Source organism: Grampus griseus, assembly GCF_964374135.1.
Source record: "Grampus griseus genome assembly, chromosome: 5".
NCBI classification, from domain to species: domain Eukaryota; kingdom Metazoa; phylum Chordata; class Mammalia; order Artiodactyla; family Delphinidae; genus Grampus; species Grampus griseus.
The window spans coordinates 60,260,413-60,288,272 of NC_138998.1; the positions used below are offsets into that span (position 1 = coordinate 60,260,413).

The following is a 27,860-nucleotide window of genomic DNA, read 5'->3' on the forward strand; positions in this document are numbered from 1 at the left end:
CTGGCTCTGGCTTCAGCCTCTCTATCTCCAGCCCCACCACCTACCAAGGTGCTAGCTACCAGCACACCCTGAGGAAAGATGTGACTTGGGCCCATGTCAGATCCAGCTCTCCCACCAAAGCCACTGGGCACATGCAGTGCCCAGTGTAAGGATGCTCCCACACAAGGACACCCCTTCAAGACCAGGATAGATAACTGTTTCACCTAATTTCATAAAGACAGAAAAAGTTAAGCAGAATAAGAAGACAGAGGAATTTGTTTCAAATGAACAAACAAGGAAAAAACCCTGAAAAAACAACTAATGAAACATAGATAATTTACCAGATAAACAGTTCAAAGCATTATAATAAGAATGCTAATTGAACTAGGGAAAATAAATGAACACAGTGGGACTATTAACAAGGAACTAGAAATAAAAAAAGAACCAGTCAGAACTGAAGAATACAATAACTGAAATGAAAAACACACTAGAAGGAATTATCAGCAGACTAGGTGATACACAAGAACACGTAAGTAATCAGGATAGAATAATGAAAATCACCCAATCAGAACAACAAAAATAAAAAAAATTTTTAAATAAGAATAGATTAAGGGACCTCTGGAACAACATCAAGCATAACAATATTTGCATTATAGAAGTCCCAGAAGGAGGAGAGAGAGAAAGGAGTCAAAAATGTATTTCCCAAACCTGAGGAAGGAAACAGATATCCAGGTACAAGAAGCAAAGAGTCCCAAACAAGATGAACCCAAGGAGACCTAGACCAAGACATACTGTAATTAAAATGGCAGAAGTTAAAGACAGAATTCTAAAGGCAGCAAGAGAAAAACAAAGTCACATATAACAGAATCCCCATAAGACTATCAGCTGATTTTTCTGCAGAAATTCTGCAGTCCAGAAGGGAGTAGCATGACATATTTAAAAATGCTGAAAGGGAAAAACCTACAACCTAGGATACTCTACCCAGCAAGATTATCATTCATAATTGAAGGAGAGATAAAGAACTTCTCAGATAAGCAAAAATTAAGAGTTGGTCATACTAAACTGATACTAAAAGAAATGTTAAAGGGTTTTCTCTAAGTGGAAAAGAAAAGGCTACAACAAGAAGTATGAATCTATAGAAAAGGAAAAATCCCACTAGTAAAGGCAAATATACAGTGAAGGCTATGTATCAACCACTTAAATAAGTTGGTACAAATATTAGAAGACAAAAAAATTGTAAAAATATAACTATAATATATGGTAAAGGGATAAACATGAACATATAAAATATGACATCAAAAACACAAAACATGAGGGGAACAAAAAAATGTAGATCTTTTAGAATGTGTTTGCACTTAATGACTAACACTTTAAAATATATATATATATATAGTTATAGGTCAACATATATAAACTCCATGGTAACCTCAAATACAAATTCTACAATAGATACACAAAAACTAAAAAGAAAGAAGCACATGCACACCACTAAATAAAATCATCAAACCACAAGGGGTGAAAATAAAAGGAGAAGAAAAAGAACAGAGAAGAACTACAACAACAAAACAAGTAGCAAAATGGCAATAAGTACATACCTATCAATAGTCACTTTCAATGTCAATGGACTAAATGCTCCAGTCAAAAGACATAGGGTAGCTAACTGGATAAAAAAACATGGCATCTTCTGCTGCTTACAGTAGATTCACTTCAGAGCTAAAAACACACACAGACTGAAAGTGAGAGGATTTTAAAAGATATTTCATACAAATGGAAACAACAAGATAGCTGGGCTATCGATACTCATATTAGACAAAATAAGACTTTAAAACAAAGTCTAGGGCTTCCCTAGTGGCACAGTGGTTAAGAATCTGTCTGCCAATGCAGGGGACACGGGTTCAAGTCCTGACCCGGGAAGATCCCACATGCCACAGAGCAACTAAGCCCATGCGCCACAACTACTGAGCCTGCGCTCCAGAGCCCATGAGCCACAACTCCTGAAGCCTGGGCACCTAGAGCCCATGCTCTGCAACAAGAAAAGTCACCACAATGAGAAGCCCGCACATCACAACAAAGAGTAGCCCCCACTCACCGCAACTAGAGGAAGCTCACGCACAGCAACAAAGACCCAATGCAGCCAAAAATAAATAAATAAAAAATTAATTAATTTTAAAAAAAAAGTCTAGAACAAAGAAGGGCATTATATAATGATAAAGGAATCAATACAAGAAGAGGACGTAATACTCATTAACATATATGTACCTAACATAGGAGGACCTAAATACATAAAGCAAGTACTAACAGATAGAAAGGGAGAAATTAACAATAATACAGTAATAGTAGGGGACTTTAACACCTCACTCACATCAATGGACATTATCATCCAGACAGAAAATCAATAAGGAAACAATACTCTTAAATGGCACATTAGACCCATTGGACTTAATAGATGTCTACAGGACATGCCATTCAAAAACAGCAGAATACACATTCTTTTCAAGTGCACATGGAACGTTCTCCAGGATAGATTACATGCTAGTCCACAAAACAAGTCTCAACAAATAGAAATTATATCAAGCATTTTTTCTGACCACAATGGTATAAAACTAGAAATCAATTACAGGAAGAAAAATAGGAAAAACATAAACACGTGAAGACTAAACAACATGCTACTAAAAAACCAATGAGGGCTTCCCTGGTGGTGCAGTGGTTGAGAGTCGCCTGCCGATGCAGGGGACACGGGTTCGTGCCCTGGTCTGGGAAGATCCCACATGCCACGGAGCGGCTAAGCCTGTGAGCCATGGCCACTGAGCCTGCGTGTCCGGAGCCTGTGCTCTGCAATGGGACAGGCCACAACAGTGAGAGGCCCACGTACCGCAAAAAAAAAAAAAAAAAAAAAAGGGCAGAAGACCTAAATATACATTTCTCCAAAGAAGACATAGAGATGGCCAAGAGGCACGTGAAAAGATGCTCAACATCACTAATTATTAGAGAAATGCAAATCAAAACTACAATGAGTTATCACCTCACACCAGTTAGAATAGGCATCATCGGAAAATCTAAGAACAATAAATGCTGGAGAGGGTGTGGAGAAAAGGGAACCCTCTTACACTGTTGGTGGGAATGTAAACTGGTGTAGCCACTATGGAGAACGGTATGGTCCTTAAAAACCTAAAAATAAAATTACCATATGACCCAGCAATCCCACTACTGGGCATATACCCAGAGGAAACCATAATTCAGAAAGACACATGCGGGGCTTCCCTGGTGGCGCAGTGGTTAAGAGTCCACCTGCCAATGCAGGGGACATGGGTTCAAGCCCTGGTCCGGGCGGATCCCACATGCCGTGGAGCAACAAGGCCCATGTGCCACAACTGCTGAGCCTGCGCTCTGAAGCCTGCGAGCCACAACTACTGAAGCCCGTGCATCTGGAGCCCACGCTCCCCAGTGAGGGGGGCCGCTGTGGTGACAGGCCTGTGCACTGTGGCGAGGAGTGGCCCCCGCTCTCCGCAACTAGAGAAAAGCCCACGTACAGCAACAAAGACCCAACGCAGCCAAAAATAAATAAATCAAATAAATTTATTTAAAAAAAAAGAAATGTGAAAAAAAAAAAAAAGGCACATGCACCCCAATGTTCATTGCAGCACTATTTACAATAGCCAGGTCATAGAAGCAACCTAAATGCCCATCAACAGACGAATGGATAAAGAAGATGTGGGGGCTTCCCTGGTGGCGCAGTGGTTGAGAGTCCGCCTGCTGGTGCAAGGGACGCGGGTTCATGCCCCGGTCTGGGAGGATCCCACATGCTGCGGAGCGGCTGGGCCCGTGGGCCATGGTCGCTGAGCCTGCGCATCCGGAGCCCTTTGCTCCGCAACGGGAGAGGCCACAGCGGTGAGGGGCCCACGTACCGCAAAAAAAAAAAGAAGATGTGGTACATATATGCAATGGAATATTACTCAGCCATAAAAAGGAACAAAACTGGGTCATTTGTAGAGACGTGGATGGGCCTAGAGACTGCCATACAGAGTGAAGTAAGTCAGAAAGAGGAAAACAAATATCATATGTTAACGCATATATGTGGAATCTAGAAAAATGGTACAGACATAACAGTTTGCAGGGCAGAAGTAGAGACACAGATGTAGAGAACAAATGTATGGACACCAAGGAGGGAAAAGGGGGAAATGAATTGGGAGATTGGGATTGACATATCTACACTAATATGTATAAAATAGATAACTAATGAGAACCTGCTGTACAGCACAGGGAACTCTACGTCACTTTGCTGTACAGTAGAAACTAACACAACATTTTAAAACAACTATACCCCAATTAAAAAAAAAAAGGAAACAGGAGAGAACTTAATAATCATCCAAGTCTACCTCCTCGTTTAAGAGATGGGAAGCTTCACCCTGAGAGAGGCCCAGTGATCTGCCCAAGATCTTTAGTGGCAAAGGGCCCAGGGACAGGACCAATAATACATTCACAGGTTAGATGGTGTTTTCACCCACATTATCTTACAAGCATACTGAGCTGGGTGGGGAAGGATTATTAAAATTCCCATTTTCCAGCCTGAGGTGGAATGACTTGTCCAGAGCAGAATTCAGATTGAGATGGTCACACACCCAGTCCACTGCTCTTTCCTGCACCACAGTTTCTTGCACACGTTGGTATTTAGCTCAATCATCTCAGCATTCAATATATTTCAAACTACAAATTCTGTTTTATTTTATCCTATCTTCATCAGTATGTCACATTCGGCCTTCTCTGGTAGGATTATACTGACCTTCTGTCTTAAAAAAAAACCAGTTCAGTGGCCACATTTGGCACCAGAAACATTTTTTAAAACTTAATGAGGCTCCCCATACAAATCATCTTCACAAAATATATCACATGTGTATCATTCCAGATGTATATTATTGCACTAAACACACTGAACCAGTGTGCTCAAAGAGCAATAACAGCTCACTAATTGAAGCAATATTTATCATATAAATACCAAAAAGGCAGTTTTAGCAAATGCGTGGAACACTGAGAAAAAAACTTCCTGACTTCAATAAAAACTGATTTGCATTCACAGAAGGGTCTCAAAGTGAAGTGAGCAACAGAGAGAATTATCGGGATAATTCTAGTCATCTAAATCCAAAGGATCTGAACCTGAATGTGTTTTTTTATTTGAGGAGGTCCAGGGAAGGGGTGGGGGAGAAAATGTTAAGGAGGAATTTCCTTGCCGCTGTCTCAATGTTCTCTTACGGTATAGGGCCTGTCTTTCCACCACAACCCTTATTTCAGGAGGAAGGCACGCATGTTTTGCTCCCCATTTTGAACTCATGGAAGAGGATTAGAATTGCTCAGTCTCGTGGGGCTGGCAGAGGTTTCTCAGTGGGGTTCACCTGGGGCCGGGCGACACCTCCAGGCCGTACTTCTATAGAACAGGCCAGGGAGCTGGACTGCGCCCCGGCCCTCTACTGTGCCCTGCATTCCGGCACGCTGTCTCGTGAAGGACCCTCCAGTGGCCTGACAGCGATTTCTGCTGGAAAGCACCGGCCTTCGCTCCTCCCGTTCCCTCTCCTTTCTCAGTATCGGGTCAATCACTACACAACTGGCCACCCCTGCCCGCGGTCAGCAGCGGGTAACAGATCCTAACAGCCAACTAGTCCCGGGTTTAGCGCTCAACAGACTCGGCAATTGCCTGGTGAAGGCTGTTGCCCCATGGCCTGCTCCGGCCCCGCCAGACGCGGGGGACGCCCAAGGCCGCGAGCGCAGCACCCCAGGGACGCCTGTTACAGAGCAGCACCGGAGGCAGCGAGGCCCACACGCTGGGCAGGCGCCCCTCGACCATCCCAGGGCTGCGACGGAGGGCGGGGTGGGGGGAGACCAGGTCCCAGGCAACGCGCCCACCCTCCATTAATAAAACTTAGAATTAAGCGTCATTTACCGACACGAGCGATCACTGTGGTCAGTCGCCGGGTGAACTCCTGAGGGGCCATTTCTTCTTTTAACCAAAACAGCACTTCGCCGAAAAACCACTCGGTATAAACAAAACAAAGCAACACAAAACTGTTTCCACTGATGCTATGGATGACTTTTTAAAGGCATCTCTTCGCGAGGATGCTCGGCCCTCACACTCTTCCTCGCTCTCCTCAGGCACAAAACGAGAGTCACTCCCAGCCAAGGCCAACTCTCCAGGGCCGCGCGGTTAGAGGACGCCAGCCACGCCCCGGAGGGGGTTATTTTAAAGATGAGGTGGAGCGGCTTTTCCAACTTGACAACTGGCTTTACGAGAGAGGGAAGCGGCAGTTCCGGAGAGGAGAAAAGCAAGTCGCCCCAATCTCGCTGTAACGGCGCTCTGGCGTCGCGGGCCGAGGGGGAGCATGGGTTTCTGGATTTGTGGTCAGATGTCCTGCGCTGCCGCCCGGGAAGGTCGCGCCGGGATGAAGGATGCTCTGTCAGCGCGCAGGGGGCACGCGGAGTCAGCGGGTGCGGAAGGCAGAGGAGCTGAGGTGTTCAGGACTCAGCTGTGCAGCCCACCCAGCGTCGCCGCGCGCCCTTGCGCTTCCCGCCTCCGCGCCCACCTTTCCCCGCCCGGGGGCGGTGCCCAAGGCTCCCGGAGAGGCGCGCACGCGCGAGAGCACCGCCCTGTTTCGGGTGGGGCAGGTGCGCCCATTCCTCTAAGAATGGGGGCGATTCAAGATCTGTCCTCCAATTGTGGGAGACGAGACAGCAAGTTTGGTGCGCCCGCCAGCACCGGGGTTCTGAACGCCAGATGCTTGGTTCCCTGGCTTGTCTCTCCTCCTTCCCCGCCAGGTATCTGCGGAGAAACCTAGGCGAGAAAGGGACTGGCAGGGAGTTCTGCGGCCGCCCCGCTGGGGCTCTGGAAGGAAGGCTGTTTGAGGCCCAGCTGCCCGTCCCATCCACTGACTCCGGGCTTGGGGGAGGGGCGGTGGCTGGAGTTTTTTTCCCCCTGTTAGCGGTTGTCTCATTCAGTTATCAGCGTCCACTGGACACACTCGCATTTAGAGCCGGGGGCGCGGGCTGTGCACCGACCTGGCTCCGCACGCGTGTGCGTACGTGTGTCTCCACTGTGTGGGCCTTTTCCTTTGTGCAGCTCCTCCCGTGCGCCCCCGCTCCGTCTGCCAACTGTCAGGCGCGCCAGTGCGCCCTCCTGGAAAGGCTCTGGCACAGCGCCATTGCGGAGAGCATCGGATCCGCAACTATCCAGTGGTAGACTCTGTCCCGGGGCTTCCTTAGGTGGCTCCAGATACTACCTGACAGACGGACTAACCGAATTCAGTAGAGCTCCACGTGAAAAGCCTGAGCAAACGAGAATCTAGTCAGGTTGTCCCCCAGTCCATTCCTAAAAGGGGGAACCCTGTCGCGAGAGTGCCAGGACCACCCACAGGTTCTGAGCCAATTCCGGGAAGCTCAGCTTTCCTCTTTGGCATGTAAAAAGCCAAACCCCAAACAAACACCTCGGATTCAATTTCTAGTAATAGCCACTCATCCCAGGGGTTTGGGGACGTTTTAAAATGCTTTCTGCTAACAATTGTGGGCTGTGGTTAAGAGATGATGTTAGTCCACCTGCTACGTGAAATTTGTGCAGAGGTTCTTCTCTCCTGTGATGTTTGGGCTCTTTGCACTCTGCCTGCACAAGTAGAGCAACCATTTTCATAGCAACCTCCTGCGAGAAATTCAGAAAGGGGTTAAAGACCCAAAGGAGTAAAACAGCTTTGGGTTGTGTTTCCACGGTAGTATCTGGCTCTTCAAGGGTCACAAGTATTTTTGAGAAACCAAATGAGGTGTTTTCTGTTGGTAGTAGTCAGTACCTGGTGACCAGTCAGAGCCAACTGTGAACTGACCCCTAGAAACCAGCATATTGCTAAGGAGACTGATAATGTGGGACATGCTGGACTTTGCAGATCCAGTGACCTCAGCTTCTCAGATTAAGCCAGGTTTTATGGGTAAGAATCATGGATGGAAGGGACGGGAGAATGGGAAGAGCAAGAAGAGTCAGGTGAAGCTTATGAATAGGAATGAGAGAGGAAAGAAATAGAAAGGAAATAAATCACACTCAGAAGGCTGGTCTCCTTCCCACATCTGTACCTTCACAATCTTCAGAGGTTTCCATGGAGATGAACTGGCTGACTTTATAGCAAGATGTAACAGGCAGTGGCTGTCCTCAGAAACCAGTTCTGTCCCCCCATTTCTAATACACGCTCTCCTGGGGCCTCAACTGCTTCACCTGGGCTATGAGAGGGTGGGTCTGTGATCTCCAAGTTCCCTTTTCCAGTTCTGAAATCCTGTAACTGTAACTAAGAAGAAATGAGTGTAGTTTTCAATAGCCCATACCTCCTTGTTCCTCTGAGAAAACAGTTACTATCTCCATTGCTCTTGTGAATATGGACATGCTTCCTGCCTTCTCTCCTTCCCTGCCCTCCTCCCTTCTGTGCCTCTCTTTATCTTTTCTAATTATGATTTATTTCCTGTCTGTGACAAATCACATTGCTCTAATATATGGCAAAATCAAGGAACAAGTCAGAATAGCCTGCCTTCCTCTCTAATGAATGAATTAATAATCAGTCACATCTATTGAACATCAATTATATGCTCAGGGTTGTGATAGGCAGTGTCAATTATAGCAGCTACCACCGCCATATAGTAAGTGACTGCTCTGTGCCACCTGGTATAATGGTAGGCATTTCACAAACATCATTTAAGCCCCACAATAACCCTTTAGGGCTTTAGTCTTATTTTGCAGATGCTGCTGGCACAAGAACCAAACTGTGTATCACTTATCTTATGAATCTAGACCATTCTCTGCCTTCAGGTAAGGATTTGCCCGAGCTTGGAAAGACAAACTACCCTCCAAGCACTGCCAAAGTAGATTCTACCTCCCTTTTAGTGGATCGTCAGCACTGCCTCCAACAATGAAGAGAAAGACAAAGGACCCACCTTGGGTGCCACAGGTGAGGTTAGGCACCATTGGGGCCACCCAGTTTAGTCTAGATCAGTGGTTCTCCAACTAACAGAATCACCTGGAAATACAGGTGATGTTTTTAAATACAAACTCCTGGTCCCCATCTCCAGAGATTCTGATTCAGTAGTGTGGGATGAGACCTGAGAATTTGCATTTTTAGCAAGTACACAGGATGACGGATGCTGCTGGTCCTGGGACCACCACTGGCCTAGAGCGAAGCTCTTCAAAATTCTTAGACTGCAAACCACAGTATGATCTAAAATTTACATCATGACATAGTCAACATAAATTACATAATTAAAACAAAAGTGGTATGGAACAATTTTCTTCCCTTCAGAAAAGTTAACTCAAAATGAATCACTGACCTAAATGTAAAACACAAAACTATAAAATTCCTATAACATAACATAGGAGAAAATCTAGATGACCTAGGGTTTGGTGAAGACTTTCTAGGTACAACACCAAAGGCACAATCCGTGAAAGAAAGAATTGACAAGATAGACTTCATTAAAATTAAGACTTTCTGCTTTGTGAAAGATACTATCAAGAGAATAAAAAGAGAAGCTATGGGCTGATAGAATATAGTTATGAAAAACATATCTCTCTGTTAAAAACATAAAGCCCTGTTATCTAAAATATACAAAGAACTCTTAAAACTCAATAGTAAGAATAACCTGATTTTTAAAATGGGCTAAAGACCTTCACAGACACTTCCTCAAGATATACAGATGGCAAATAAGCATTTGAAAAGATGCTCCACATCATATGTCATCAGGGAAATGCAAACTAAATAACAATGACATACCACTACACACCTAATATAATGGCCCAAATCCAAAACACTGACAACACCAAATGCTGGTAAAGGTGTGGAGCAACAGGAACTCTCATTAATTGCTGGTGGGATTGCAAATAATTTGGAAAATTGTGCTTTATAAGATAGTTTGGCAGATTTTTACAAAACTCAACATATTCTTACCATGCATTTCAGCAATTGTGCTCCTTGGTGTTTATCCAAAAGTTAGAAATTTATGTCCACACAAAAACCTACACGTTTGTAGCAGTTTTATTCACAACTGCCAAAACTTGGAAGCAACCTGTCATTCAGTAGGTAAATGGATTAATAAACTATGACACATTCAGACAATGGAATATCAGCCAGTGTTAGAAAGAAATGAGCTATCAAACCATGAAAAAAAAAAGAAACTTAAATGCATATTACTAAGTGAAAGAAGTCAATCTGAAAAGATTGCTTATTGCATGATTCCAAGTACACTACATTCTGGAAAAGGCAACACTATAAAGACTGTAAAGAGATCAGTGGTTGCCAGGGATTATGGGGGAGGGAGGAATGAATAGCCAAAGCACAGACAATTCTTAGGGCAGTAAAACCTCTTTATGATTTATAATGGTGGACACATATCATTATAAAATTTTCCAAACCCATGAAAGTACAACACGAAGAGTGAAGGCTGGGACTTCCCTGGTGGTCCAGTAATAAAGAATCCACCTTCCAGTGCAGGGGACGCGGGTTCAATCCCTGGTGGGGAAACTAAGATCCCACATGCCGCGGGGCAACGAAGCCTGCGCACCACAACTACTGAGCTCTCGAGCCTCAACGAGAGAACCCATACGCCCTGGAGCCCATGTGCCACAACTAGAGAGAGAAAACCCACACTCCACAAATAGAGAGAAGCCCATACACCACAACAAAGAGCCAGTGCTGTAAGGAAAGATCCCTCACGCCTCAACGAAGACCCCGTGTGCCGCAACTAAGACCTGACGCAGCCAAATAAATAAAGGAGAAAAAAAAACCCAAAAAACAGTGAAGGCTAATGTGAACTAAGGACTTTCAGCGATTATGATGTGTCAGAGTAGGTTCATCAATTGTAACAAATGTACCACTCTGGTGGGGGATATTAATATTGGGGAGGGGGTATGCATGCGTGGGGGAAGGGGAAAGCTCTACTTTATGCTCAATATTGCTGTAAAAAATAAAGTCTACAAACTTGCAACTAGAAGACTAATAAGTTCTGGAAATCTAATGCACTGCATTAGTGATTATAGTCAACAATACTGTATCATGTACTTTAAAGTTGCTAGGAGAGTAGATCTTAAATGTTCTCATCAAAAAAGAAATTATAGGGATTTCCCTGGTGGTGCAGTGGTTAAGAATCCGCCTGCCAATGCAGGGGACACGGGTTCGAGATCCCACATGCCGCGGAGCAACTAAGCCCATGCGCCACAATTACTGAAGCGCACGCGCCTAGGGCCCATGCTCTGCAACAAGAGAAGCCACCGCAATGAGAAGCCCGCGCACCACAACGAAGAGTATCCCCTGCTCACCACAACTAGAGAAAGCCCGCGCACAGCAACGAAGACCCAATGCAGCCAAAAATAAATAAAGAAAGAAATTATAATTATGTGATGTGAAAGGATTGTTAGCTAATCCTATGGCGGTAATCATATTGCAATATATAAAGGTATCAAATCAACAGGTTGTACAGCTTAAACTTACACAACGCTATGTCAATTATATCTCAATTTTTAAAAATAGCATTATAGAAAAAAATTAAGTCTATCTTAAAATTCTGTAATTTCAATTATGAGACGATTAAGAGGAGGATTTTTAAAAAATACATGTTTTCACATTTTTGAAAACATTATAAAATTTTGTATTCTTCTTACCCCACACCCTTTTATATCTTAGGACAGCTCCCCTTTCTTCTTCCCCTCAAAAAACTCTGAAGATTAAAGGTCATGAAGGGCTCTTCGCCCTGGAATCCATGAGAGGAAAAGAACCCCACAGAAGGAAACATCCATGGCACACGCAGGCAACCTAAGGAGGCTAAACACAGCATGCCCCTACCCCAGTTGGATCCCAGCCCAAGGGGCGGAGGAAACAGGGACCACACCCCCGCGGGAGCGCAGCCTCATTGGCCAATCGCCGCTACTGCAGCTCTGCTCTGTTCTTTGATTGGTTTTAGTGGTGACGCCCCCTCCCGAATGCCTCGCTCGGATTGGCTATTTCTTGGTTCGGACTGGATGGAGACCAGAGGAGGACAAGAGACTTCTATGCGGTATGGAGGGACGATTTGGGTGACATCTGAGACGCAGCCGCACTTCAACAAGCGTCCGGGCTCCAGGAACATGGCGGCGGCCTCTGTGGTGTCGATGCTGCTGGTGGCGACTGAGAGGAACCAGTGGCAGTCATTCCAGAGCCCGCTGCTGCTGCTGCTGCCGCTGCCGCTGCCGAGGCAACGGTGGGTGGTAGGACGGCTGTGTTTCTGCCCAGGGATGGGGGCGTGGGGTGTTGGCCGGCCTGAGCTGTGAAAGAGTTGCGGAGGTACCGGAGGCTCGGTAGAATCTGCTTGTCAGGGGATTCTGCTTTCAGTCCCACCCCTGAGAAGGAGTCCTCCTACACCCAGCCCTTCCCTTTCTTTCCCCTCCCTAGGTTCACTCTTCAGCCCGCCCTTTGCCTTCGTTTTCTCCACTTAGGGGTGGGGGTGGGGGGAAGGGAGCTGGGCCTGCCATCCTCCGTGCTCCCCTACCTATGCGGGCAAGAATAGGGTTGCCAGATTTAGCAATAAAAATACAGAATGCTAGCTAAAATTTAAATTTCAGAAAAACAACACAATTTTTTTTAGTAAAAATATGTCTCTGATATCAAATAAAATTAAAATATAAAACATTATTTTTTATTTGTCTGAAATTTAACTGTGCGTCCTGTTTTTTATCTGGCAATCCTAGGCAAGAATACCATTTATACACCTCCTAACCATTTACAGTGTCCTTTCATAGCACTCCCTGTATGGGGAGTGTTATAATCCGTGTTCCGATGAAACCCAAAAGGTCTAATCCAAGGTTATGCAACCAGTAAGTAATGTAGCCAGGACACTTTAAAACCCAATTTCAGGGCTTCCCTAGTGGCGCAGTGGTTGAGAGTCCGCCTGCCGATGCAGGGGACACGGGTTCGTGCCCCTGTCCGGGAAGATCCCACATGCCGCGGAGCGGCTGGGCCCGTGAACCATGGCCGCTGTGCCTGCGCGTCCGGAGCCTGTGCTCCGCAACGGGAGAGGCCACAACAGTGAGAGGCCCGCCTACCGCAAAAAAAAAAAAAAAAAAAATCCAATTTCAGTTCTGTTGTCCCTCTCAGGTGTGCAATTCAAAGAAAGATTTCCCGGGGAGCTCTTATAATTGTTGGAATGAATCTACTTAACAAAAGCAAATTTATCTTTCAGAGGGGCTGGAGAGTTGTTTTATATTCAGGTTCTCTGCTGTGGCGTTTACTTTATATTTGGGGGAAGAAACTGTATTAAACTGTCAAGGTAGTGATTAAGGCAATGAAGTGTACTCTGGAATGAGACACACCTGGGTTCAAAGCGTAACTTTGCCACTTTGATGGCAGTAGGCAAGTTATGTAATCTTTCTGGGCCTCCATTTCCTCTTTAAAATAGAAATGATAATAATTGTATCCACGTCATAGGATTGTTGTATTAAATTCTTGTCAAGTGCCTGGGACACTGAAATTAGTTAATTTTAACTATGATTAGCCATTATACTTTGACTTTTAGTAAATGTGAATTTTTGGCATAAATCATTAAATAATTAACTATATTTTTAATAGATTTTTATTGGAGTATAACTGCTTCACAATACTGTGTTAGTTTCTGTTGCACAACAAAGGGAATCAGCCATATGCATACACATGTCCCCCTATCCCCTCCCTCTTGAGCCTCCCTCCCATCCTCCCTATCCTACCCTTCTAGGTCATGCAAAGCATCAAGCCAATCTCCCTGTGCTATGCAGCTGCTTCCCACCAGCCAACTATTTTACATTCGGTAGTGTATATATGTAGATGCTACTCTCACTTCACCCCAGCTTCACCCTCCCACCCCACGTCCTCAAGTCCATTTTCTATGTCTTCCTCTTTATTCCTGCCCTGCAACTAGGTTCATCAGTACCATTTTTTTAAAATTTCATATATATGCTTTAGCATACAGTATTTGTTTTTCTCTTTCCGACTTAACTTCACTCTGTATGACAGACTCTAGGTCCATCCACCTCACTACCAATAACTCAATTTCATTTCTTTTTATGGCTGAGTAATATTCCGTGGTATATATGTGCCACATCTTCTTTACCCATTCATCTGTCGATGGACATTTAGGTTTGTTCCATGTCCTGGCTATTGTAACTAGTGCTGCAATGAACGTTGTGGTACATATCTCTTTCTGAATTATGGTTTTCTCAGGGTATATGCCCAGTAGTAGGATTGCTGAGTCATATGGTAGTTCTATTTTTAGTTTTTTAAGTAACCTCCATACTGTTTTCCATAGTGGTTGTATCAGTTTACATTCCCACCAACAGTGCAAGAGGGTTCCCTTTTCACCACACCCCTTCCAGCATTTATTGTTTCTAGATTTTTTGTTAATGGCCATTCTGACTGGCATGAGTGAGGTGATACCTCATTTTAGTTTTGATATGCATTTCTCTAATAATTAGTGATGTTGAGCATCTTTTCATGTGCCTCTTGGCCATCTGTATGTCTTCCTTGGTGAAATGTCTATTTAGGTCTTCCACCCATTTTTTAACTGGATTGTTTGTTTGTTTTTAATATTGAGCTCCATGAGCTGATTGTATATTTTGGAGATTAATCCTTTGCTGTTTCATTTGCAAATGTTTTCTCCCATTCTGAGGGTTGTCTTTTTGTCTTGTTTATGGTTTCCTTTGCTGTGCAAAAGCTTTTAAGTTTCATTAAGTCCCATTTGTTTATTTTTTTTTTTATTTCCATTACTCTAGGAGGTGGGTCAAAAAAGATCTTGCTGTGGTTTATGTCAAAGAGTGTTTTTCCTGTTTTCCTCTAAGAGTATTATAGTGTCTGGTCTTACATTTGGGTCTTTAATCCATTTGGAGTTTATTTTTGTGTATGGTGTTAGGTAGTGTTCTAATTTCATTCTTTTACATGTAGCTGTCCAGTTTTCCCAGCACCACTTATTGAAGAGGCTATCCTTTCTCCATTGTATATTCTTGCCTCCTTTGTTAAATTAGGTGCCCAAATGTGCATGGGTTTATCTCTGGGCATTCTATCCTGTACCATCGAGCTATATTTCTGTTTTTGTCCCAGTACCATACTGTCTTGATTAGTGTAGCTTTGTGGTATAGTTTCAAGTCAGGGAGTCTAATTCCTCCAACTCCGTTTTTCTTTCTCAAGATTGCTTTGTCTATTCAGGGTCTTTTGTGTTTCCATACAAATTGTAAAATTTTTTGTTCTAATTTTGTGAAGAATGCCATTGGTAGTTTGATAGGGACTGTATTGAATCTGTAGATTGCTTTAGGTAGTATAGTCATTTTCAAAATATTGATACTTCCAATCCAGAAACATGGTATATTTCTCCATCTGTTTATGTCATCTTTGATTTCTTTCATCAGTGTTGTATAGTTTTCTGAGTACAAGTCTTTTGCCTCCTTAGGCAGGTTTATTCCTAGGTATTATTCTTTTTGTTGCAGTGGTAAATGGGAGTGTTTCCTTAATTTCTCTTTCTGATTTTTCATTGTTGGTATATAGGAATGCCAGAGATTTCTGTGCATTAATTTTGTATCCTGCAGCCTTACCAAATTCATTGATTAGTTCGAGTAGTTTTCTGGTGGCCTCTTTAGGATTTTCTATGTATATTATCATGTCATAGGCAAACAGTGACAGTTTTACTTCTTCTTTTCCAATTTGTATTCCTTTTATTTCTTTTTCTTCTCTGATTGCTGTGGCTAGGACTTCCAAAGCTATGTTGAAAAAGAGTGGCGAGAGTGGACATCCTTGTCTTTTTCCTGATCTTAGTCGAAATGCTTTTAGTTTTTCACCATTGAGTATGATGCTTGCTGTAGGTTTGTCATATATGGCCTTTATTATGTTGAGGTAGATCCCCTCTATGCCCATTTTCTGAAGAGTTTTTATAATAACTGGGTGTTGAATTTTTTCAAAAGCTTTTTCTGCATCTATTGAGATGATCATGTGGTTTTTATTCCTTAATTTGTTAATGTGGTGTATCACATTGATTGATTTGCATATATTGAAGAATCTTTGCATCCCTGGGATAAATCCCACTTGATCATGGTGTATGATCCTTTTAATGTGTTGAGGAGGGGAAAGAAGCGGGCGGGGAGCGGGCAGGCTTCCTGGGCTCCAGTGGGTGGGGCAAACATCCTCCTCTCCTCTCCTGCTCTTCTGGTCTGGGAGGGCCCCTCCCTGGGGGGGCCCCCGGGCCTCCCTCCTATGCCCAGAGGACCAATGCGGCAGGCTGGGGTGGGGGGTGCCCTTGGAGGGCAGGGGACCGGCCTGGGAGCTCAGCAGGTTCCCCGTGCCTGAGTGGGTGGGGCAATCACTCTCCACTCCTCTCCCGCTCCTTCCAGAGGGCCCCTCCCGCCTGCCTCTCCTGATCTCCCCAGCCTCAGGGGCGCCGTTCCTGTCTTGCCTCCACTTCTCCTCCCCGCTCAGTCCCCCTACCTCCTACTGGTTCACTTTGGGGTTCCTCCCATCTCCTTGGGCATCAGAGTCCGCCACCAGCGGCCGGCAGGCACCCTAGTTGTGGGGAGACGCTAACTTCACGGCTTCCCACACCGCCATCTTGACTCCACCTCCCTAAATATTTTAATTTTAAGTTGAAAAAAGCCAGGTAATTAAGAATGTTATGAATATTGTGAATTTCAGTGAAAAGAAATGTACTGTTCAATAATAGTTAAAACAGATACCTTAGACCAAAATATACCAATTTTACCAAATCAATATCTGTAAGCCAGGCTAATATAATAAAATATTTATATGTTAGTCTCAGTAATTGCTCCCCATGTATAATTTTATATGGTTTTCATTGTCATTGTGTTATAAACAGGAAGAAACATTAACAAGCCCCAAGGGAAAGATAATGACTACAGGGTGAGGGATAAAGCCAGAAAGTAGGTTTATGGTCAGCTGTTTATGGTGAAGTAGACTTAGTATATTTTAAAAACCAAATGTCAAGCTTCGTAGGAGTTTTATATTTCTTTGTATATTGTTTTATTTCCTTAGCATTTACAGTGTTAACATAGTTCACTTACAAACCATTCTCTAAAATTCCTCTTGGGAACTTTTCCCAGTTTTTCTCCAAAAATACTACAAAACTTTGCCACCACCTTGAAGAGAATGTGGAATTATGAAAACTGAAGGTCTAATCTTAGCAACTACTCACTATTACCCACGTGATCGTAAACAAGTCACTTAACATATCTGAGACTTTATCTCTAAAATCATAACTAACGAAAACCTACTCTGTCATCCCCAAGGTTTATAAATGCTACCAATTATTACTAGCTGTTATCCAACAGGGAAAACTTCAACCATAGATGAATCCAACTGTCTGTATTCTTCTGCCTGCAGCAAGCCTCCCAGAAGAGCTGGAGAAACTTGCACACTTGAAAGACTTGGTACTAAAATAAATTCATGGTAGTCAACTTCACCTGGGTTTTCACACTGCACAGCAGGCCCATTGTGCTTCTCTAGCCCCCTCATTCTTCCTTTTTATGCAACTGCTGTTTCAAATCCTCTTCACTTTTTTCAAGCCTGTGACATCCCTAATAAGCCATTTTCAGCAAATGGTCTCAATGTTACTGAGAAAATAGAATACCCAAGCTTCTGAGCTTCCTGCCAGCAAAGCTGCCCACCCACCTTCATCTGCAGCCATCCAACTTCCATCGAAGTCTAGTCCCTTTGCCTGTGCTCTGAATCCTTCCCCTCTCACCATCTCAGGGATCTCTACCATCAGTTATCACTTCTATCACCTGGATGGTTAACCACTCCCTCTTTACTAAATCCTTCCCACCAGTATTTAAATATTCCGTAGTCTCTTCTTCAGGGAGTAAGTCCCTGTTTTTCCTCGCACCTAACACTCTCTTTCTTTTCCCATTTTTAATCAGTTTTTTAAGAACTGTCTACCCTGAGGTTTCTATTTCTTTACTTCCCATTCTCTTCTCAACCTGTTGTTCTTCTGTCCTCACCCCTCTCCTGAAACTATTCCTGCTAAGGTTACCAATAATTTTCTTGTCCCTAAAGCCAATGGATTCTTGACCTCTTAGCAACATTTAACACCCTAATCCAGTGTTTGGGCAAACTACAGCATGTGAACCAAATCCAGCTTCAGCATGTTTTTATATGGCCTGTGAGCCAAATATATTTTTAATCTATCTGGCCCTTTTCAGAAAAAGGTTGCCAACCATTCTTAGGTCACACCCTTCTTTTAGAATAAATTCTTCTCTTGGCTCTTCTCTTTTAAGTAAGTCTAGTTTTCCTTTTACTCTCTCCTCTCTTTCTCAGTCTCTTGCTAGATTACCAGACCCTTAGATGTTGGAACTCCTCAACACTTTATGTTGGAAGTGGGATCTTCTGGATCTCATCTACTCCTATAGCTTTGTTGAAAACCCCCATATTCTGTCTCTAACTCAGATTTCTTCTGAACATCACATGTTGTTCAACTGCCTACTCAACATCTCCACTTGGTGTGCTACAGATACCCCAAACTCAATATATTTGAAATTTAACTCACAATCCTGTGCTAATCCTGCTTTTCCCTGCAGACTGTCATAATTCAGTAGATTATAACATCATTGCCCACAAAGTTAATGTCAGAAATTTGGGAGTCCTTGAACATCTCTCCCTCTCCCTCCCCTCATTTTGTTCCACCCACATCTGAGTAATCACCAAGTGCTATTCTATTGCCTACATGTTTTTTAATCTAATTAATTCATTCTGCCCAATACCACCACACACTTAGGTCAGAAACACCATCATCTGGTCAAATGCTTTAACCTACTAAGTGGCATTCCTATTTCTCTAAAAAAACAACAAAACAAAAACAAAACAAAAAAAATGGTTTTAATTGAGATATAACTCATATATCATAGAAGTTACCCCAAATTTTACAATTTAGTAGTTTTCAGTATATTCACAAGGTTCAAACATCTGTGGTATGTGTCTGGTATTTTTGCCATAAGCATCTTTGCTGTAGACATTTTTGCTGCATAACCAAGTGGTCATAAGGCAATTTTGCCATAAAAGATAAAATAACTAGTTGACAGTTTGGTTTGATAGTCTGGTTTCAACTGGGTGACAGTTTAGTTTCAGTTCTCCATTGACACAGTACTCCTATTTTTATATTACATAAATCTTAGCCCTCATAATGATCTACACAGTGACGAGTAGACATGGTGGTCTTAAAATAGTAGATGATAACAGCTACGTATCAACTTGATAGAAAATATGGTGTTAAAACTTACTGGAAGTGTGAAATAAGAGAGTCTAAAGCCAGGTTATATACTATACTAGAAAATGATAAAATATCATTTGCAAATCCTTCAGTGGTTTGAAGGTACAGTGTTGAACCCACATTTCCCATAGAACTTTGGAACATTGATTAACAGACTTGTGATAACACACCAAAAACAAACGGTGTAGAGGCTCCATTATAAACATTCATCCCAGTGTTTGGAAACCGATACCTCTCTTAATGAAGGAAGAAATGGTAGCGAAAAAGGAAAAGTGCTATGCCAAATGAGGAGACAGATTGACATGCATTAAAAACTATGTATAAAATAGCATTCTCTTACATCATAGTACAGTTATCAAAATCAAGAAATTAATTTTGATGCAATATTATTATCTAATCAGCAGACTTATTAAGATTTAGCCAGTTGTCCAACAAATGTACATTTTACCAAAAGAAAAACTGGTTTGGGGTGGGACAAAAAAAAAAAAAGAAAAGCTGCTTTTTTAGTGGTCTATAGTCTAATCCAGGATCACATGTTGAATTTAGTTGTCATGTCTCTTTGATCTGCCTCATTCTGGAACAAGTGCTCATTTTTAGTCTTTCATGACTTTAATAAGATGAGATGATGAAGTGTTTTTTAGTATTCATGATGCATCCACAATAGAGAGCTCTACTTGATACTGAAACACAACAGTAGAGGATGGTGTCAGTCACTGAGCATGTAGGCCAGTTTCTTTGGTGAATATCCCCCTTGTCCTCACTAGGGAGCCAGCAAGCTGGTATATCCACCTTCAGTCACTGATGTAGGGCTTCCCCCAGGGGGACATAAATTCCCAGATGCTTCAGGTTTTACAAAAGTGAAGAACAGCTTATGACTTAGTATAAAGAACCTTTTTAAAAACTATTGTCCATGCATGCATAGAGTTTTTGGTTTTGTTTCAAATTAAACTAGGCTTGCATTTATGGTTTGCAGGGCTGTACTCAGTAGACTGAGAAACTAAAGCTTTCTTTCTTTCAGGATACATGCACTTTGTGTTATTGTTGTTAAGTTTAAATGCAATTTTGCAACATGAAAAATGCAGTATCTGTAATTAGTTGGGAATCTTTGTCATTTGTGATACATCTGTTGCCTGCTGTCTGTTTTCAAAGCTTACTGCTATGTTAGCTATGAAATAAAGCTTTTCTTAGCAAAGCTTTAGGCTTTATTAAGATCAGGGCTATATAAGTTTCCTATTGGAAAGATATTTATTTTTAAAGTGAATGATAATCAAGGAATACATATCAGAACAATTTGCCTTGGAGCTGTAAATGTAGAGCTTATTTCACTACTTACATGTCTTACATGTAAAAGAAAAATGTAGGAACTGTTTGTTCTTTAATTGTTTGGTTCTTTAATTATCTAGCTGGTATCTCTAGGAAACTAAGGATCCCAAGTTTGAAAAGGCACAAAAATTTAATTAAAGATGAGATGCTTATATATAACACAGGGAACTCTACTCAGTACTCCGTAATGGCCTATATGGGAAAAGAATCTAAAAAAGAGTGCATATATGTATATGTATAACAGATCCACTTTGCTGTACACCTAAAACTAACACAACATTATAAATCAACTACACCCCAATAAAAAATTTTTTTTAAATGAGTTGCTTAAAGGGATTTTATCTTGAAGCAGTTTAATTTGTCTGCATTGTAAGCTTGGAAGTGATTCTGTATTGTGCTGCATAAAAGCTGTTCGCAGACCAGAATTTTAAACTAAATATGAACAGTTTAGCATTTAGCCATGTGCTTTGAAAGTCATTTGATGGAGCCTTTATTTGTGTAACGTAATAATTTAAGCTTTTGACTTTTAGATCCAAAAGGTAGTTCTGGCACTTGGATACTACTATGTTGGAGCAACTTGTCATGCCTGCATTGTGTGGAACCAGTGTTCAAAATAAAATGCAAAAACTTCAGGCTTGTGGAGGAGGGAGCACATGATGTCCTGGTACTCCAGGGAGACCATTTGATATGTTAAATAGAATATATCATTGTAAGTATTGCCATATTTTTCCTAGGGCATATTTTAACCCGTGATATTTGGGTTATGGGAGGGAAAATAATTATCCTAATCGTTTAAGCCAGTTGCCATGCATGAATATCTAGAGGTGATACTAATACTTTTCTTTAATACGCTTTATTTTTTAGAACAGTTTTAGATTTATAGGAAGATTGAGAAGAGAGTTCCCAGCTTCCTATAGTGTTAACAGCTTACATTAGTATGGCACATTTGTTAAAATTAATGAACCAACACTGACACATTATTATGAACTAAAGTCCAGAATTTATTCAGGTTTCCTTAGTTTTCGCCTAATGTTCTTTTTCTATTCCAGGATCCCAATCAGGATACCACGTGACATTTAATTGTCATGCCTCCTTAAGCTCTTCTTGGCTGTAACAGTTATTCAAATATTTCCTTTTTTTTGATGACCTTCACCATTTTTAAAAAATTTATTTATTTTATTTATTTATTTTTGGCTGCATTGGGTCTTCATTGCTACGTGTGGGCTTTCTCTAGTTGTGGCGAGCAGGGGCTACTCTTTGTTGCGGTGTATGGACTTCTCATTGTGGCGGCTTCTCTTGTTGTGGAACATGGGCTCTAGGCATGTGGGCTTCAGTAGTTGTGGCACACGGGCTCAGTAGTTGTGGCTCGCGGGCTTTAGAGTGCAGACTCAGTAGTTGTGACGCACGGGCTTAGTTGCTCTGCGGTATGTGGGATCTTCCTGGACCAGGGCTCGAACCCATGTCCCTGCATTAGCAGGTGGATTCTTAACCACTGTGCCACCAGGGAAGCCTGACCTTCACCATTTTGAGAAGCACTGGTCAGATATTTAGTAGGATGCACTTGTGTTGGAATTTGTCTGATGTTTTTCTCAAGATAAGACTGTAGTTATGGGTGTTGGGGAGGAAGACCACAGAGGTAAAGTAACATTTTCATCTCATTCTATTCTATCTATTCTATCTCATTCTATTTCATCTCATTCTACCTCACCTGGCTGAGGTAGTTTGTCAGGTTTCTTCACATAAACTTATTCTTCCCCCCTCTCCTTCTGTACTGTAGTCTCTGGAAGGAAGTCTCTATGCACAACTCACTCTTAAGTAAGACTTTTTTTTTCGCTTTCCAAAATGGATCAAGATGCTTATTTTGGATGAAGCCAGTAAAAATGTTGAGCCAAAGGATTAAAGGTCAAATCCACGAGATTTACCAGAAATCAAACACAAGGACTCAGGTGTGCACGTGATTTTTCTGCAGCTGGCAGGTTGGGTTCATTGTTACAATATAGCTGTAAAGTGCTATATTGTCCTTTCCTCTGCCGAAAGCAATTGTGTCCTACAATCTCTGTCTAGCTCAGTTCTGTAGTAAGACAGGGACGCTTGGTCTCAAACATTATTTCTCTAAGTATTATTATGAAAACTGTTATAATTGATATGTCAACATAGTCATTGTCTCTTTTTTAAGGTTGTGTTGCTTTCTGCCTTAGTGCCAATTGATATGCTGAAGACCTCAACAAGTTCCTGAGAAATCCATTTCAAATTCTGGTGAAGAAAGAAGAGCTGACCTCTGAAAAGGTGAATATCTTATAATAATTTTGAAAGAGGGTAATGTTTTTCTAATTGATATACATAAAAATTATAGCCAGGATTATTTTTTTAACTTATTTAATCTCTGTGCTAAAATTGAAGTAACTAGTATCTGTAGTGTCTTAGTGCTTGTAATAAAGCTGACAGAGTAAACGCAAGGAAAAAAACAACCATACCAGATAGTAGAAAAACTGCAGGTAACTCCAGGGTATTTTGTTCTAAGATTTGGTACAGAATTTAGGCAGAATTAATAGAATGAATTTCTCTAACTGGTTCCTTCCAATGGTAGGGATAGAGAAGTCAAATGGCTTTTTATTCTGACTCTGATCTGAATTAACATTTTCCTCTCTGAAATACTGTAGGGAAGGAATTGTATGCTCTTTGTGACATATGAGAGACCGGCCAGTAAACAGGCTGTTCTTTTTCAGAACACAGACAAAGGGTAGACTGGCTCTGAGAAAACGCATGCCAGGAATTTCAGTTCTGATGTGGCAAGAGCTATTCTTGCCTAGTATTGCTACTTAAGACACTGTTAATTTCTAATTATTTCCTTAAAAACTGAAGCAGGATCTAGTTACAATGTAGCTGTGAAGTGCCGCATTGTCTTTGCCCCCTGCTCAAAATAAGACTGTTTCCTTTCAAGCCCTGTTAGCCATGGTGCTGTAGCAGCCAGGGATGCATGGTCTCATACACATGTACCAATTTAAACCCTGACTCAACAAATGACTCCTGAGAGTTAAGGCTTATTAATATTTTACAGGTGGTGACAGAAAGAAAGAGACATTACCAAGAGGGAATTCAGATAAGGGACCAAACGCATTTTGATTACTACTGACTTACTGGCATTTAATTTAATTACAATATTTACCTACTAAAAGATGGTTTCAAGGGGAAGATTTTTCATCATCTTTGTCAGCTCAAGCTACGTGGGGGAATAAAGACCATACTCCAGTGAGCTGTGTGATATATATGCAGTTCGCTACTATTTTGTGCCCTGAAAGATTGTATAGAAGTTGCTTTTTGAATCAGAATTTGAACAGATATTATCATATCTCAGGCTCATGATTTTTATGTACAACTAATGTCTATGGTTATAAACTATGACTTGCCCACTACTTATGAAAACTATATTTTCAGTTGAGTATTTGTCATCTTCATTGAATTACTTGCTTTTATTCTGGAAAAATAAATTCATGTGTTGCTTTTCAAGTATGATTTTGTCAGCCAGACAACCTTGAATCAGGAAATGTAGTAACACGTAAGTCGTATTTAAATTGTACTTGGAAATATTCGTGCTTAAACAGAACACAGTGGGAAAACAGTGTGAAATGTAGCCCAGATTTTGGACCCTACAGAGTAGATATTCAAAGGGAAAATCAATAATGCTGTTAGATCTGGTTGTCTTAACTTACACGAGTCTTTTTTTTTTTTTAAGTCATGTTGCTCATGTCTTGTGCTTTCTTGGTGATTCCTCTGTAATTAAGATGTTTCTCAGCATCTTCTGGTGGCAATTTATATTGACCCTGGCTTAGTTACAGTAGCTTTATCACTAAATAAATTGAATTATGTCTTGCTACTAATATAAAAATAACTTGTCAAAAAATATAGTAGTTGGTAAGAATAGATAATGAGGTGATGCTCAGACATGGCACTGGCCTGATTTAGGACATAGATTCATAAGTGAAATAGCATGTTGTTTGGTTAAAGAGCAAGTCAGTATTCTCATATTTGTTTTCCTCTTGTACTGGTTATTTGGTATTTTAAGTTGCTCCAGCCAAGACATTTTTGATTGGTTCTATCATCTGTTTTAGTAGAAAGCTATGGTGGTAAACATATCTCAGGCATCTGCTACAGTGTATGAGGTGACCTGAGCAGAAAGCAATGATAAATATGGGTTACCATAATAAATTTTTAGAGGTTTCCCCCACACTGGAAAAAGTTTTAAGTCCTGGATCAAATCTGTCCAATAGAACTTTCTGTAGTGAGGGAAATGTTTTATATCTGCACTGCCCAACACAGTAGTGACAGGCCATGTGCGGCTACTGAAATATGATTAATGCAACTGAGGAGCTAAATTTTCATTTTAGTTTAAATAGCCACATGTAGCTAGTGGCTATTGCATTGGACGGCATAGTCCTAAACAATAGTTAACATTCCCCAGTTTATATTTTCAGTTTAGAGTTCCAAAATTGTGTCAAAATGGATTACACAGCTGTTCCTTTTGTTTCGTCCCTGGTATTTATGTTTGTCCCAGGCTGACACCTGCTCTTGGCCCACTTAGGTAGGGGCTTTAATTTCACTACCCCAAACACAATACTGTCATCTGCTCTGTAAGTAATAACACTCAAGCCACCTGATAGAATCTGATCTTGCAACCAGAAGAATCTTTTTGAGCTAACCACAAAAGATATCTTTTTTTTTTCTCTAGATATTGTGACTAGGATCTAGTACTCCAATTAGAAGTCCTCTAAGTATAATCTTGGCAAATAAACAGCCACTGATGGTTAACAAGTAGCTCATATCATTAGTACTTTATGTAGTGCTTGATAAGTGATATTCTGATTAATAATTTTTCTTTTGTTCAGAATTGGCAGTGGGAGTCAATTTGGGAGGAAGGCTGTGGCCTTTAACATTGAAGAAAAGAAGAAGATTCTTTGTGACACTGAGCCTTTCTACCATACTACACTGGAGGAAATGCCAATGAATGTGGATGACCTAATTTAATTCCTGGGATGAAATGGTTTTGAATGTAGTGCTTGCTGTTGGTGAATAGGCAATCACAAGGTGCATCATGCTTCTTTTGGGGGAAATATTTGAAGTTTTGTCTCAATGCTCATAACAGATCAAAAATATAGATTTTGATAGCAAAGCAACTTCAGCCATGAGCTCATGTGAGGAAAGTCATTGGCTTTATCCTCTTTAGAATTAGACTGTTGGGGTAGCTATAAAAGATGGGCTTGTACCCAATCGAAAAATGGGCAGAAGACCTAAATATACATTTCTCCAAAGAAGACATACAGATGGCCAACAGGCAAATGAAAAAAGTCTCAACATGGCTAATTATCAGAGATATGCAAATCAAAACTACAATGAGATACTGCCTCACACCAGTCAGAATAGCCATTATTAAAAAGTCTACAAATAGCAAATGCTGGAGAGGGTGTGGAGAAGAGGGAACCCTCTTACACTGTTGGTGGAAATGTAAATTTGTGCAGCCACTATGAAGAACAGTATGGAGGTTCCTCAAGAAACTAAAAATAGAATTACCATATGATCCAGCAATCCCACTCCTGGGCATATATCCAGACAAAACTATAATTCAAAAAGATACATGCACCCCTATGGTCATAGCAGCACTATTCACAATAGCCAAGACATGGAAACCACCTAAATGTCCACCTAGAGATGAATGGATAAAGAAGATGTGGTACATATAATACAATGCAATACTACTCAGCCATAAAAAAGAATGAAATAATGCCATTTGCAGCAACATGGATGGAACTGGAGGTTATCATACTAAGTGAAGAAGTCAGAAAGAGAAAGAAAAATACCATATGATATCACTTATATGTGGAATCTAAAATATGACACAAATGAACCTACCTACGAAACAGAAACAGACTCACAGACATAGAGAACAGACCTGTGTTTGCCAAGGCAGTGGGGGTGGGGAGAGGAGAGATGGATTGGGAGGTTGGGGTTAGCAGATGCAAACTATTATATACAGGATGGATAAACAATGAGGTCCTACTGTATAGCACAGGGAACTATATTCAACACCCTGTGATAAAACATATTGGAAAAGACTATGAAAAAGAATACATATTTATGTATAACTGAATCACTTTGCTGTAGAGCAGAAATTAACTCAACATTGTAAATCAACTATACTTCAATTTAAGAAAAAGATGGGGTTGTAAATCTTAGAATTTTATCTCCTAGTTCTCTATACATGGTTATATTGAGTGTTCACTATCATTTAATAATATACTTGTTGACTGAAAGATACGTGCTGTATAAAAACAGCCAATTATATTAAACTAGTATATCTGCTGTTATTGTGTTAGCCATTAGACTGAATGGAACTAACTTTAAAATGATTTTTTAAGAAAATATTTGAATTTATTTTGTTTGGTATCGTTTTTATTCAGTAAGGCATTTTATTAGTGGTAAGTGTAAACTAGAGTCTTTTGCTAAACACCAGCAACAATCATGTCCTACAGTTAAATCTCAGAAAAATTGCTGTATTGTATATTGAATTTTCAATAAATTAAAATGACGTATTTTTTCTTTAAAGTTGTTTGGTCCTTATTCCTTAAAGATCTGTACTTCTTGCCATAACTCCATATTTGCAAAGGAAAAGGTTAAAACAGCACTGTAGTAAATATTTTACTCTAGTTGTAAAATTACAGAGGACACAATGAACGTGGCTTTTCGTAAAAAGTTTTAATAGTTCCAAGTTAGCTGCTACATGGCAGTAGCACAAAGACTGATCAACTGCAGATTTCATCAGTACTATCTACTAAGCATTATCTGCTTCTTTGAGAAAAAAGAAGCATTAGAATGTAAGATTCCTCCCTCTTCTGGTATGGCAAACATTTCCTTGTATATACCATGTAGCTACTTAACAGCAAATTTTTTGTTAATAAGCAGTAAATTTCTTTTTCCATAACAATAACATGGAGTTGCTATAATAGATTCCATTACAGAAGGAATGAGTATGATCCTTGTTTTCTCCTTCTCACAAATTACTTATTAAGCAATCTTTTTTCTTGACCACAGTTTATAATTTGTCAAAAGAACAATGCTGACAGACAGTGACTATTCCACCAGTTGCTTTGATTGGTATCAGATAGGAAAAAAAATATGGTAATGAATTTCTAGGGAAAAGCAGCACCCTTATCCTTTCTCAGTCCTAGAACTGATGCTTGCCACTGTCGACTGGAAAATAATGTACAGTGTAAGACCAGTGAGTTTCAGTTTTATTCAGGGAC

The 27,860-nt window shown here is 41.2% G+C and overlaps 1 protein-coding gene and 1 long non-coding RNA gene across 3 annotated transcripts in view; one reads left to right on the forward strand and one right to left on the reverse strand.

Moving 5' to 3' along the window:
- Window positions 1-6,072, reverse strand: part of MCF2L2 (MCF.2 cell line derived transforming sequence-like 2) — a gene marked incomplete at both ends in the record, with an annotated part of 213,807 nt that extends 207,735 nt beyond the window's left edge. Inside the window, 2 exons of the mRNA XM_082655291.1 lie at window positions 5,912-5,986; window positions 6,060-6,072. Of these exons, the coding sequence (XP_082511417.1) occupies window positions 5,912-5,986; window positions 6,060-6,072 (88 nt within the window). The remainder of the gene's footprint in view (window positions 1-5,911; window positions 5,987-6,059) is intronic.
- Window positions 6,073-12,043: 5,971 nt separating this feature from the next.
- LOC309823363 lies at window positions 12,044-27,116 on the forward strand. Of its 2 annotated transcripts, XR_014296819.1 has the most exons (4): window positions 12,044-12,213; window positions 21,096-21,274; window positions 22,742-22,851; window positions 25,449-27,116. It is a non-coding gene; the product is annotated as an uncharacterized lncRNA (long non-coding RNA). The 2 variants fall into 2 exon arrangements; XR_014296820.1 differs by lacking the exon at window positions 21,096-21,274 and having other exon boundaries at window positions 22,764-22,851; window positions 25,449-27,114.
- Window positions 27,117-27,860: the final 744 nt, after the last annotated feature.